At 36.5% G+C, this 14,920-nt stretch overlaps 1 protein-coding gene across 1 annotated transcript in view; it reads right to left on the reverse strand.

Moving 5' to 3' along the window:
• The window catches only part of DNAH8 (dynein axonemal heavy chain 8), a 148,112-nt gene that overhangs the window by 124,215 nt on the left and 8,977 nt on the right, over window positions 1-14,920 (reverse strand). Inside the window, 10 exon segments of the mRNA XM_050893244.1 lie at window positions 652-768; window positions 2,903-2,983; window positions 3,900-4,087; window positions 5,054-5,189; window positions 7,642-7,761; window positions 9,971-10,070; window positions 10,537-10,613; window positions 11,179-11,376; window positions 12,332-12,478; window positions 14,065-14,166. Of these exon segments, the coding sequence (XP_050749201.1) occupies window positions 652-768; window positions 2,903-2,983; window positions 3,900-4,087; window positions 5,054-5,189; window positions 7,642-7,761; window positions 9,971-10,070; window positions 10,537-10,613; window positions 11,179-11,376; window positions 12,332-12,478; window positions 14,065-14,166 (1,266 nt within the window).

Genomic DNA, 14,920 nt, shown 5'->3' on the forward strand with positions numbered 1-14,920 from the left:
AGATCATAGCCATACAGTTCAACCGTCAAGCCAGAGGATGATCTGACTATCAAGGTAAAGTCTTGAAAACAAAAAGAACCAATACAGGTCCTCAAGCATGTTAATGGGATCAAAAGAATTCAGAAATTATGTGGCAAACACTAAGAGGAAAAAAGCATAGACTCAGTCAGCATGCAGAGAGCTGTGAGGGAAAAGCATGCTCCCCTTCATTATTTTATGGGTTGCACGAAGAGGAGACAGTTTCACAGCATGCCTGCTATGAATACAGTTAATGCTAAAAAGTCGTCCGCTGGACAGTGTTTACAAGGAGGTATCTTGTGTGCAATTGCACTCATGGACAAGCACTCAAAGAGAAGCAGAGGTTGACCATGAAAATTGGAGTGGTAGTCACAGAATCTGAGGACAAGAAGTGGAAATATATTCTACTGCAAGAATGGAAGCAAAGATCAAACATTTGAGGGTAATAATGGGAGAGAATCACTGAGTATATAATTCTTCAAAAAAAGAACATACTTTAAAAAGCAAACAAAATTTCTATGTATTTCAAGTGGTACAAAAATAAGTACAGATTAATTTCCAACATGAAGAGCAGTGTACTAGAAATAATTTCTCTAAACTGTCATTTCAGTTGTATAGTGATCAAGTGTATACCTTTTTCAAAAACTGTTTAAATATGCACAGAACTTGATCAGCTTCTTGAAAGAAACTTTCCAGTGTCACAGATGACCAAGTCAACATGGTAAGTCCTTGCCTCAACACAGCTTCCATCTAAGCATAAAAATATAATTTCATAGATTAAAAAAAAAGAAACAATTTAAAACAAATGCCATTATTATTAGGATCACTAATGTCACTGATGAAAGAAAGAGTTGTGCCTAAGTTTTGCAAGGAAGGTTACAAGCTTAAGGAAAACATCAAAGAAATTTATGCAATATTGGGGAAGGGGAGGATAGTGCATTCTACAGCCTCTGTCCACAACTGTCAAGTGTACATGCTCAGCAAAGATCTTCCCCTTCCTGTTCTCCTGGATAGTGTCTTTTAGTGGTTCCCACTACTTCCTAAAATTAAAATCAAGTCCACTATTGATCTTACAAATTGTCCTTTAACATATATCTTGACCACTCTCAACAGCATAATTACTTGTCTTTCAACCTCGTTTATCTATGATCTAATGACCTTTTTCATTCATCCCTTTTTGAATTACACTGATCCTCTCCAAATTTTTTTACAGCCTCAACGCTATTTTTAAAAATCCTCTCTTCCCTACTATTTCCCTTACTGAATTCTTGGTTCTCCATGATCTGTTTCTTCTGGATTTGTCACCAAGATGTTCAGTATATAGCTGAAATCAGCTCGTTTCCCTGTTACTGTATGATCTACACCAAGATCCTTCCTTCACTGCAGATCCTGTACCTTCAAAGGAGATGCGTCTCTGAGGAAAAGGAAGTCTTATACTACTGCCAGGCTATGAAAATCAACCTTTCCAGACTCTCTCACAGAGCTCCCCTGAAATTTTTGCCTAGTACTCCAAAACTTCTCACTGATTTCCCAGTATACAGCCACCACAATTTTAAATTTTGCCATCTCCATCATCCTTGAAGTGACAGAAATTTAATTTTGCTCCATTGCTGAGAAACGTTGAACTGATTCCACTCATATTTAATTTTAAATAGCCACTTATCATATCTGCTCTTTCATCTTGACGTTTACCAAGTCACTGCCTGGACTTCACCCACTCTCTTCATCCTAACGCTTCTTTTTGCTATGTCTATATCACAGCTAAAACAATGAATTCAGCTCAAATAGACACACAGCTATTTGCAAATACAGCCATTACTATCACCTTAATATATATGTTTTTGGGGAATATATTTAACTCCACAATGCTGGCATGGTAATGTAACCAACATAGCCAATCTAGAAACAGTTTAAGGCTCTACATGAGTTACTGTCAAATTATGGCTCCAATGTAGCCATAGATTAGATTTGCTCATTCCATCTTTGGATTTGTGCTTTCCTCTCTTCTTCCTATACGCCGAAGAATTCTCTCTCTTCTTCAAAAAACATTTTCATCTTCTGTTGTTTTTACAATACTCATCCTTCTCTTTTGCCAGTTGTTTCTTCTAAAATGCAGAGGTGTATGATTCCCTCTATGATATAATCATGTTTACAGTAGTATCACTAAAGTGAAGACTACCATCACTTTATCTCTTTGTCTTTTATTATTTAACTCTTAAGAGCAAGGAAAAGGTTTTTTGTTTCTCACACTTCAGCACGTCAACTATGTAGTTACACAAACTTATGCAAACTCTGCAACCTTCTGATGTTATTATTTACAACCAAAAAGGGAAGAGTTACTTAGAACAGCCACATACATACACTTGCAAGTGTCTGGCAAAACAAAATGGCTTGTAGGATAGACATTCTGCATCTCCAATAAAACTGTACCTTTAGTGTAGTATATAACCTTTCTAAATCTCTGAAGAGACTTGACTCTATTCACAAGGCTAATAATTCTCTCCAAGCAAAGACAAGGATCATGACATTTAGTACTTCAGCTAAATGAAAAGCACAATTTCCCATTAAAACCTCTAAAACTGAAATAAGTGATAATTTACTTCCATGTCAAAGCCAGAGATTTGTGTAGATAAACAGACCCACAAAGTCCATATTCTTCTACTGGGTTTACATCTCATAGGCACTAAGATTATTCTACTGCAATACACATTATTTAAGCACTGTATGAGGGATGCAAAGAGCAAACTTTTGGTCTTAAAGGTTTTAGTATAATTCATTAAGTTCACAACATGCAGATCCATCTCAACATTTTAAAATTACAAACTATTATTAAGTTATTCTAACTTCTTCTGAAGTATACTGAAGTGCATTTAGCAATACCAACCTTTTTCATTTTTGGTGCCATTAGATTTACAAAAATCATTGGTGTTTCTTGACACAAATCTTCATAACATTGGAGAAGACCCTGTTAATTATTGGGAAGGGTAGTGTCAAGAACAATATTTTAAGTGCTTTTGTTACTGAAGCAAACAACCTGTTATACAATCAAATCTTTAGAAAAAACATGGAAAGCAGTACAAGACTACATTTGAAACAGGTACAGAATTTTACACAGACATTACATACTTATGTACATCATTTCTGGAATGTAATGAATCTGTATCATGCTACACAAGGAAGAATGAAAGCAGCCTTCACGCAACACATTCTTTATGCACAAAGCCAGACAAAATATCATTTTTCTCTAGAGCTAAAGACACCTTGAGCTTTAGGGACCGTAACTTGCAATACCCTCTTGAAACTGAGTATCATATGCTTTAGATAATTAAAGTCACATATAAACTCAGTTTTAAAATATCCTCTTGTCTTAAGCCTTACACACACAACGTTGTATACCTCATCCCCAATACATAAGCTTCTTGAAATATTGCAACAATAGCAAATACTACAACAGGTATCAGAAATCTGACTTCTCTGGCAGGTAACCTGCAAAATTCTTGATGTTTTTGTGGCTCACCATATCTTCCAATCCAGAAGAATTCCAATCTTCCTTCTCAAAAACTCTGTAAAACTGTGTTTTACTGATTTTCAGAGAGTGAACACTTTTTGGATAGCTTTAACTATTTCATCACCAGAATATATTTAACATGCCACAGGGTTTAAGAATTATATATGTTTATATTTATATGCTAGCCCACACAGCAGTTGCTAGAGGTTTTTCAAATGAGATCCTCTATGTCCACCTGTGCATTCCACAAATTTACCTTAAACTACCTCATACCCAGCTTTAATCTTTATTTAACCATAGAAAAACTTCTATGGTTAATCAGATTTTCTTTTTTATTTTTTTAAACAGCAATCATGATAATTTTTAAGTTTACCTCTAAATGCAACTTGTTTGACTTCAGGTTATTTTCTATTTTTACTATCTTTTTTGCTTGCTCCGGTACTTCCAGACCCAACTTTATCATACATTTGGTCTCTCGGACAATCTCTGGAATTTGAGGATCAAAATTAACCAGGAACTTCCCAGTTTTAGGATGACATGCAAATATTGTGGCTTGTAAGGCTGTAAAGACATTTTTATATCAGTTTCTAAGACAAACAATTGTTTCTGTTATAGAAGTTATTATGGAACACAGATTTCTAATATTACTATATGGTGATTAAATATGTATGGTTACTTGTGAAATAGCTTCACGTTGTTTTCAGTTAAAGAAAATACACAACTGACTTTCACCATATTAGTTTTCTGCCATATATAACCTTTCTCTTCATAAGCTAAACAAGTATCAGATCCAGTCTTATTTGTGGCATATTTTTTCTTAGCTCGAGTTACAAAATTATGAAATTCATTTTCTAAGGACTTGGAAACACAACACTTTTATGAGATGCTCAGTATCTTACAGGAATTTGTTAACCCAGAGTATGAATGTTTACATAGGGATATTGCAAATATCCAAAACAAAATATAAGCGCAAACAGCAACACAAAAACCTCTGTTGACTGTGTGATGACAAAATTTTATTCTTATAGATCTACTCCTAGTTTTGAAGCACACAGAGTGTCTACAATTTACATGGAAAATCTACTCAAAAAGGTTTTTTTTAAAACTTTGACTCCCATTTAATCTTAAAATGATAAAGCTTGATTATCAAACATTTTTTCTAGGCATAAAATAATACTTGTCCTGAAAGGAACTGGGATAATACAACTGTATACATTATCATAGTGGAAAGAAAACAGGAAGAATTATTAAATGGCATACATAAAGAATTTGAATATAAAAATGAACAACTGTGTGCCTTAAATTTGTTTCACTACTGTTTCCAGTCATCTGTTAAACAGTGTACCAAATCTGCAATCCTCTGCATCAAAACCAAGTTTCAAGGTAAGGGACAGAGATTTGTATTATTGGATCATGATCAATTTGCACATTTTAAGCGTGAGGCTTAAAAAATTATCTGATTTGATTTGTGTTAACTTAGCATTCAATAACTGGTAAAAAAAGCCAATTACATATTTAATTACTTACGATATTGTAATTGTGAAATTTCCTTCATCCATGCATTATGATAGACTACCTCAAATTCCACCAATACATAGGCAATTCTGTTGTATAATCGAACAACTGCTTTACCTTCTGGACTTGCCAAGATATTTGACTTTTTCTATTAACAACACAGTACATTCAAATTAAAACCATATCAAAAGAAAACCACACTATTTGGGTTTTTCTCAATTTAACTATTGACTATACATTACATAAGTTAATATTACATACTATACTTAGAGTTCTTAAAAACTGTATCAAGTATTTATGATTCAAATGTATAGGGTGATAAAGTCAGTAAGAACTTGTAAGTAATAAATACTAAATATTTAATACATGTAAAAGCAAATACTTTATTATATTGTGATAAACACCTGTAATTCACAGTGAAATGGATGCTCACTTCTACTAAAAATTGAACAGTAACAAAAAATTGATTTAAAAAAAAAATCTCCTTTTTAAATCAGTAATGATATTTACGTCTGTTTTCTTTGGAGCAGATTTAGGTGATCATTATTCCCATCTGAGGGAAACAGGAAAGTGAAAACCTCTCTCACATAGAAGTGAACTTGGCAGGAGACCCTAGATACTTTGTAGGAGAATCATTCAAACATTTCAAGAAATATTACTGCTATAGCGGATCCTAGTATAGCAAGATTCTGACTATTCCAATGAAGGAAGGAAATCCAATACCAAGAAATTCCTAAGGGCTATAAATGTTAAAGCTTATGTGGCTGGTACCAACCTTCAGCTGTATGTTAAGTGGTACAGAAAATGTAGAATGAGAAGTTCAGTAATGGAATTCCCTGTTCCCAGACTAGTTCAGAGATCATCTGCAGTGAAACTGGTGACCAGATTCTCAGTTACAGTACTACAGCTATTGTGTGGGTCCTTAAAATAAACTTGCTTTTTCAGTGGTACCAGGACATATACACCAGACAATTTCAGGATGTCAGGCTGTCCACATTTATGCCTTAAGCTACTCCCAGCAGCCGCTTGGTAAAGAGACATGATTCTCCATAAAGAACCCTACGGGGCTAGAGGAACAGAAGAGGTGGGTACTCGGTTAAAATACAGAACCTGAGTCTTATGTACAAGCCCTGGTCTGCTCCATTACAAAAAGAAGAAAAACAACACTGGCTGGAATGGTGAAATATTTCTTTGGGCCATATGAAGACAGACATATGAACAATTCAGTGCGTATTTCCAACCTGGGGTGCTAGTTCAGTGGTAAGTCAAAGAAACAGTTTTTCTGGATTTTAGTAAGGGTTTTGATACTGTCCCTCACAGCATCCTTCTGGACAAGTTGTCCAACTGTGGGATGAGTGGGTTTATGGTGTGCTGGGTGAAGAACTGGCTGAAGGGCAAAGCTCAAAGGGTTGTAGTGAATGGGCCTAAATCTGGTCGGCAACCTGCCACCAGCGGTGTTCCTCTAGGGCCAGTTCTGTTCAATATATTTATCAATGATACAGGAGTTGAATGCACCATTAGCAAGTTTGCTGATGATACCAAACTAGGAGGTGCTGTTAACTCTTGAGGGACAGGAGGCCTTGCAGAGGGATCTAGATAGATTGGAGCATTGGGCTATGATCAATGGGATGAAATCTAACAAGTTGAAATGCCGGATTCCGCACCTAGGATGGAGTAATGCCGGGCACAAGTATAAATTGGGAGAGGAGTGGCTGGAGAGCAGCCCTGCAGAAAGGGATCTGGGGGTGCTGGTCGACAGCAGGCTCAATATGAGTCAGCAGTGTGCCCTGGCAGCCAAGAGGGCAAACCGCATCCTGGGGTGCACTAAACACAGTATAACCAGCCGGTCAAAAGAGGTGATTATCCCACTGTATTCAGCGTTGGTGCGGCCTCACCGTGAGTACTGTGTGCAGTTCTGGGCCCCACAATTTAAGATGTTAAGGTCCTTGAATGCGTCCAGAGGAAGGCAACAAAGCTGGTGAAAGGGCTGGAAGGCATGTCCTATGAGGAACGGCCAAGGACACTGAGTTTGTCTAGTTTGGAGAAAAGGAGGCTGAGAGGCAACCTCATTGCTCTCCACAGCTTCCTGAGGAGGGGAAGTGGAGAGGGAGGTGCTGATCTCTTCTCCCTGGTATCCAGTGATAGGACGCATGGGAATGGTTCAAAGCTGCACCAGGGGAGGTTCAGAATTGACATTAGGAAACATTTCTTTACCAAGAGGGAGGTCAAACACTGGAACAGGCTTCCTAGAGAGGCAGTCGATGCCCCAAGCCTGTCAGTGTTTCAGAGGCATTTGGACAATGCCCTTAATAACATGCTTTAACTTTTGGTCAGCCCTGAATTGGCCAGGCAGTTGGACTAGATGATCGCTGTAGGTCCCTTCCAACTGAAATAGTCTATTCTATTCTAACAGTACATCTTGGATCTATAACAGTGGTTACTGCAGAGCATATTTTAACTAGATATTCACACACAAATAAACAGGTTGCCTAGCATATGAGAAGTGACATCATCATAGCCAGAAACATTACGGTCACTCTACTGAAGAAAGACAGTTCACTGTTAGACAAAACATCTAATTTTTCCTCACATCAACTTACACAGAAATAGTTGATTGGTTCATTTATCCTTCTGAATAGCTGTCTCACCCACAGTATCTTTCCTGCAACAGGTGGCATGTTTCGAGCAAGAGGAGGGTCATCTTTCTGAATTTGGTAAAGCTACAATAAGAACAGCATCATTAAACACATGAATTAAAAAATCTGTTGAAATGTTAAACTGTTTTGCCGCTGGTACCGCAGTTTCTTCCTCCTCCCAAACAGATTAAATCTGTGTGGAGTCACACAATAGTTCATTGAGAGAAAAATGTATTGCTTCCCCCACTTGCTACGCTTCTGAGATGCACACATTGATACCACTGTCGGTATGTCTCCTGTCTTCATTATCTCATGCTGTTTCTTAGCTGTGCTTTCTTATGACAGAGCCCTGAGTACACCAAAGAGCATTGCAAACCTAGGAGCTGAGCAGTCAGTATTCAAGGCCAAGCCTGACAGGTGCAACTGTGTAACTTTGGAGCCATCTTTTGGAGCTGCTGTGAAAGCAAGCTGTGTAAGGAAGTGTTGTGAGAACCCTTGTTGGGGCTTTGCTTGGGAACCGCCCTCAGGAACGGCCTAAGCTATATTGTTAACTGAGTGGTTTTACTTGAACAGAAATGTCAACATTATTCTTCAGACACATACACCTGACTAATAGCTAACATTTCAGGAGTTGGACTCAATGATTCTTGTGGGTCCCTTTCCAACTCAGGATAATCTATGATTCTATGATACGCTCTTTTCTACTAACTTCTCATCAATATGCATGTAGAGGCTCCTGGGTACACAGCCCATGCTTTTATCTGTGCCCAAGCTGAGAAGAAAAAAAAGGGGCCCTGCTCACTGAATGGCTGCTGCATTATAGTCAAGAAAAATCTGGCCTAAAATCATCACATGCCAAATTTGCATTGACCATTTATTCAAGCACTTTAAAACCAGTATTGCAGTGGGAGCAACTTTTACGAGAAATAACTTGCTTAGCAAAGATAAAAAGCAATCCAATAACATCTAACAAATAGTTAGAACTAGCCAGTATATTGGCAACATACTCTTCAACAGAAGAAAGGAATATTTGTATCCACCCAACTTGAGGCATACAAACTCATGCTATGATAACACAAACAGCTGTACTGCTTAAGCAAACACCACTCTTCACTTACTGGCACGTTTTCTTATCCCTATACTGTCTCCTACACAGTCCCAACAAAAGAAATTCAAGTAGCTTCAAGGCGAACTTAAGAGAGGAACTGACCTGGATGAAACCCCCTCAGAAAACATACCTATTTTTTTGGCTGGGAAAAAGCAGCCAGGGGTGGGGTCAGTGATTTCTTAAGCAGGCAGTGCTGCTGAAAATATGTTCATCAAATTAAGCCAGTAATTACAGGTTCAGGAAGTGTTATATACAGTGAGTAGATAGGGAAAGGACACTGTAAAGAGTAGTTCTGAGCAGCTATGCTAGGCTACAGTTTTAAGTCACTGTTGGGACGAATCATTTTCTAGTAAGTGCAGAGTTTACAGATACTTGGCTCCTCATGTAAACATGTGTCATTCATCTGACAAAATGTAAACATCTCTAAAAAGAATATTTGCATCAGGCTGGTTTTCCAGATTCCCTTTATACTCATTGAAGAAAAATGGCCATTTCAAGGGAATTATTTCAATCTTCAGGGTAACACATAAAATAGATCAGATTAATTGACTCTAGAAAACTCATTTCTTTCTTGAGTAGAAAGGGAGTATGGATGTCTAGTTCTAATGCAGATGTTTATTTTGCAGACATATAAAGCCAGGTTAGATGAATTCCTCTCTAAAAGTTTAAAGTCAAGTGATGTGAACAGTCCCCAGAAGTTAATTCTCATTTATGCTACAGTCATGGTACACTACACAAATCATGGAAAATTATTTTATAATGAACTTAAATGCAATTTACCTACATTTTATATCTATTTTATACTGTCAGAGCATTAGATAATAGCCATGTGTAAATGCAAATTAACTGTAGAGGCCTCATACAATAAAAAACCCAAAAGGTATATGCAAGTGATGTACACAGTCAGTAAAGAACATACTTTTTTTTCCTTAAATGATGAAGGAATAACAGAAAAGATTTGGGTTTAGAAAGTAAAATTGTGATGACACATTTGCCTGCAAGAGCATGTATATCATAGTTGCCTGCACACTCAGGTCTGTTTTCTGTAACAGGAAAATAGAAGTATGATAAATTGAGCATTGACAGTCAGTTAATGAAATAGGCAGAATAAATAAAAATTATTCATATTAAAATATTTGCTCTTATTTTAACATGATGTTTAAAATTTATTGCAAAATGAAATACCTTTTTAGTAGCTTCAAGTTCTGCTATATAATGTTGAAGAATACAACCAACTGTACGTACTGTTTCTTCCTGAAGGCATGGCATTCTCAGATTTTGAAACCTGTATTAAAAATGAGTACCCAAAATGATATTTCTAAAACACAAATAGTTGTTTTTTTTTTTTATTTTGGGGTACATGAACGTTACATAAAATCAAAGAAGCACAAATCTAGGAAATGCTTCTGGATCTGGGAAATTTTTTTGCTTGGAGCAACTTTAAGCAAGTTGAAAAGTTCTGCCCTGGTGGGGTTTTTTGTTGTTGTTGCTGTTGTGCTTTTTTAGGTTTTTCTTTTAGTATCCTCTTGTATATAAAAAATAAACTGTAATGAAATTAAGAAACAGGAGAATATATTGATTCCCATAAGAAAGCTAAAATACATCTTTTATGATGATTACATGGTTCAGAACACCAATAATGAAAAATTCTTGATTAGGCTTTTTGTTCTAAAATTAGCTATGTTATTTAAATTGTGTTAATCAGTAATTTGAAGTTACTTTGAAATATTTTAAAACATAATTGCCAATACCTTTGAAGTAACTGAAGTGCATGCTGTGAAGACAAAATTCTCCCAAAACAGGTACGCATAAATGTCTGTATCTGTATCTAAAGAATACAGAATTTAGTATAGTTTTTCTAGTCATATAATAGTATTTTGGTGTCTGATAACTTCTTAACATAGTAGCATTTGAAATTGTTACCGCTTAAAGCACAAAGTAGCAGCCTTCACCAGTCTATGCTTAATATAATCAATAAATAGCTAGTGTCAGTCAAGTAATCTCTTCAAATGCCAGACCGTTTCACCAAAGAATCAAATCATGTATTGAAAACAGTTGCAGCTTTGTTCTGCCCAAACTCTAACCATGTGTCTCCAGGCTAATAAACCACCTCCATGTAGAACATTCTCTCAGGTCTCGTAATTTTTGTCATTTCGGCTGTAGAGTGACTGATCTTCAGTGAGGACTGTATGATATATTTTACAGCTTCCTTTGGAAGGAGGAGAAAGAATGGAAAAAGCGTCCCTCCAGACAAAGACAAACTCTATGCTCTTTGGAAGAAGAACAGTGTAGCCCATTCACAGTTCAAAGTCTCACTGACATTCAGGGAGATACTGAGTAAGTAGTGATGAGATTCTTCACCTCAGTAAGTTATAGGTAGCAATATTAGTTACCTCTAAACCTTCAATTTTTGCCATGAAGTTCACAAAATCCACATCAAATTCTGTTTTTCGTGGATCAAGGATGTCATATTGTTTCTTTTGAACACTTTGGTAGATATTTCTGAATTTTACTGCCATAATATCTATCCCTTCGATGGTAGACACACTCAGTGCACAGAAAGTTTGTACTACAGTTATCATCTCTGTAATCTGAAATATAAACATTATATTCATGCTCATAAATTATTTGTTACTTCCTCTATAAACCAAAACCTGAGTAAAATAAAATAAACAATAGCCACTTCGCTAACTACTGCATTCAGAAACGTGTTGCTTCTGAGCTTCTAAGTCAAGTATCTTCAACAGAGCATGGTTAATTCAGTTTTCAACATCAGTTCTCACCACAACCCAATGCAAAGGAAAATCACCTTTGGTTTTTTTGATGGTAAAGGGTTTCTTTTTTATATTTGACTGTTAGATTCAATAGGGTAATATGGAAAAATAGTTAAAACATGACATACACATACTGATGACACAAAGAGATTTCACAGAATAAAAAAACAACCATACAGATTAGTATATATACTGCATGATAAGGAAAAACATCAGAGACTCACAGAATTCCTACCCTGTGATGACTGCCCCATTATCCTCTTATCCCTTGTCTGACCTTATTCTGCACCAAGGAGCACCTATTATGTTTTCCACGCAAACTCTATGAATGCTAGTTTAAAATCCTTTCATCAGCTTAGGAAGCTAAACGTTAAGACCACACTAAGCAGCAGAATTATCTGACGAACTGTGTTTGGCAGTAACAGGAGTTTTTAATGCCTTAGGACACCATTCAAAAAAGCAAAGGTGTGTTATTTTTCACATAATTTTAAACCTCCTAAAATAATGATCTAAGTCTAGATCAATTAGATTCTTTCTCTGCACTCTAACAGAGATAAATTGACAAATTCAGAAGGACATTGTGTGGTAATTGCCTAAAGTATTGGGATGACTTAGTCTGTGGAAGTGCCTAATTTCTCTCAATAAAGAGTTACAAACTCCTTCACAGGATGATTGTGTGTTGTGAGCATGTATGTTGACAAGCATCCACCTTGTAAACTGTTCTTTGGAGAAGCCCTTCTCTACCAGTAATAACAGCACACAGTATACTCACTTTTTCTAATCTCCTACAAAAAGCTTCAGATTTTCCAAAAATGTACATTTCCGATACTTCAAATGTCTTTTCTCCTAGAGTTTCCAAAATCTCTTGCTTCGTTTCATGAAAGCATTTCTGATATTCTTTCAATAGAAACACGCAGTCCTAAAAAGTGAAGAAATAAATACCATACTCATTATGCTATGCTTACGGTGAGAGACTGGAGAACTCAAACCTACTGTCATTCCAAAGTGGTTAATTACCACTGAATCTAGTTTCAGTCAACAGGCAGTAATGGCTTACATACAGTGGTTTTCTTTCAGTACGTGTAGCAAATATTTGCAACATACCAACATACAACAGTATGGTACAGTGAAAGACTTAACACTGGGAAATGAGTCACCAAAAAAAGAACAGGAAAGTTCTAGTTCTTGTTAAAGTAAAGAGTGGTTTAGAGGCCAGCAAAGAGCAGTTTATGACTGCTGCTCTAAAGGAGACATTTGAATATTAAGAAAAGCCATTAGCTTAATTAAGAATGGTCAGACTGTCCTCTGAATAAGGATGGAATTTGGCGTAACAGGGTAGTCTGTCTGGAACTCCCAAGGGACTTAAAGGAAATTGGTTATACAAATTAATGTGTTGACAAGTCTGAGTTAAAGTGAAATTGAAAAATAATCCATCTTTCTCAGTCAATTATTTACTTAAAATACTAAGACCTTATCAGATGTAAAAATAATGACCAGTGAGAAACGTAAAGTCTATAATCATTGGAATATAAAATCTTCTGTCAGTTCTTGGAAAACAGAAAGCAGATTTTATCATAATATACTGGCAGTCACCAGACTGTCTGAATATACAGGTATATATAACAATTGGCTATGAATTACAGGAAATTAAAAAAGGTCCTCATTGAAAGGAGTGCAGATCTTCAAGAATATACAGATACTAGAATGAAGACTGATCACCATTATTAGAAACTGGGCTTATATTTCCTCTCATAGAATAATGAGGGCTTGTCAGCTGTAGAACAATCACAAGATGACCTCAATGAAACAGACGAATTATTAGAATCATATCATCCTGTCAGGTCAGGAGAGACACATTCAATACATTTTCTTTTGTACCTCTGGATCTGATTTTTAAAGGGCTATGAAATCCTATGCCTTTCTGGGTAAGATAGGAAGTCAGTAGCTGAGGTCTGATAAAGGAGAAGGTGGAAATGAAGTCAGTATTGGCACCAGTAACCCCACAGCTGGACATATTTTGCCATGGCATATTGCATGCGCTTAATTTGTTCTTAATATGTCACCATCAGCTGAAGAAGAGGAAGAGTCTCTTAGCACTGAACTTGCATGTTGTGCCAAGGAAATCTGGTATTGGAAGGAGCTACTATAACGAAGTGAGGGTCTATTCAAATACCAGGTTCCCCATGGTAGAGGAAGATGGTACCATATCAGATACCCTCAAGAGGGAAGAATGTGGATTATGCAGGATGACAAAATTCCTTGGTCGCACATATGGTGAAGATGCCAATTCTAAGGTCAGTGACGGACCACCCTGATAAAGATGAGGCTATTCTAATTTCAACAAACGCTAGTGGGCTAAGAAATGGGAAAACACTCAAAGCATCAGGAAATAAAACAGTAAAGAGGTGTGAAGTACTTGATACATATTGATACGGACTTCCTTGTGTGTATCAATAGGTAATCAATAGGTTTGATAGGTAAATAATAAAATACCAAAATACAAACCTTAATTTTTCCAATGACTGTTGATGTCTCCTGCTCCCAGACACGAGACAAGCCACCATCTGTGATATATGCTCTACACGTCGTGACCATTTGATTTGTAACCTAGCGCAGACAAACAAAAACAAGTAGGTCTCAAGCTTAGAAGAAAATTTGCCTGTTTTGCAAAATCTAACAAAATTCCCACATGCATGTATTAGTACTATCAGAGTTTGGATAAATTTTACCTGTGGGAATAACAGTGGCTAAATAATATATGTAATACACATGACAAACACCCTATAAAAAGTCTTAAAACACTCCCTGAAGTGTATTTAAGTCCCAGGAAGTATTTGTAAGTACTGTAAGTCCAGGAATACATATGCATAAATACAGAATGTCACCAACCATAACTCAAGAACAAAGAGAAGTTATTTAACCCTAACTATTCTTCACTTACGTTGTCATCTTTACAGTTTGTAGTGTGTGCATCCTTATTTAAAAACTGCCATTAAAGGATTTTCTATCCTAGCAGTATGTCTTTACTTTGGTCTCCCATGGCTATGAAAAGGAGAGAACATTCTTCTACTTCTCAACCACAAAAATCCAAAGTTTGTAATGACAGAAAGAGAGAGGACTACGGGAGCGAATGCAGATATAGAAAACACATCTCAGAGAACAGCTACAGGTAGATAATCTTTTTCATCTATTAAATAATGTGAACAATTCAAAACAGCTCTCCTGACACGAGAGTACTGTAAGCAGGTCTTAAGAATCCCTAACTGAATAAAGACTGAAAACTGCCACACCAAAGGCAGCTTCACACTGTAATACAATGACTGATGAAGTTGTAGATAGGACCTCCAGTGTCACCTCTGAT

The sequence above is a fragment of the Gymnogyps californianus genome, chromosome 3, assembly GCF_018139145.2.
Source record: "Gymnogyps californianus isolate 813 chromosome 3, ASM1813914v2, whole genome shotgun sequence".
In the NCBI taxonomy this organism is placed as follows: Eukaryota; Metazoa; Chordata; class Aves; order Accipitriformes; family Cathartidae; genus Gymnogyps; species Gymnogyps californianus.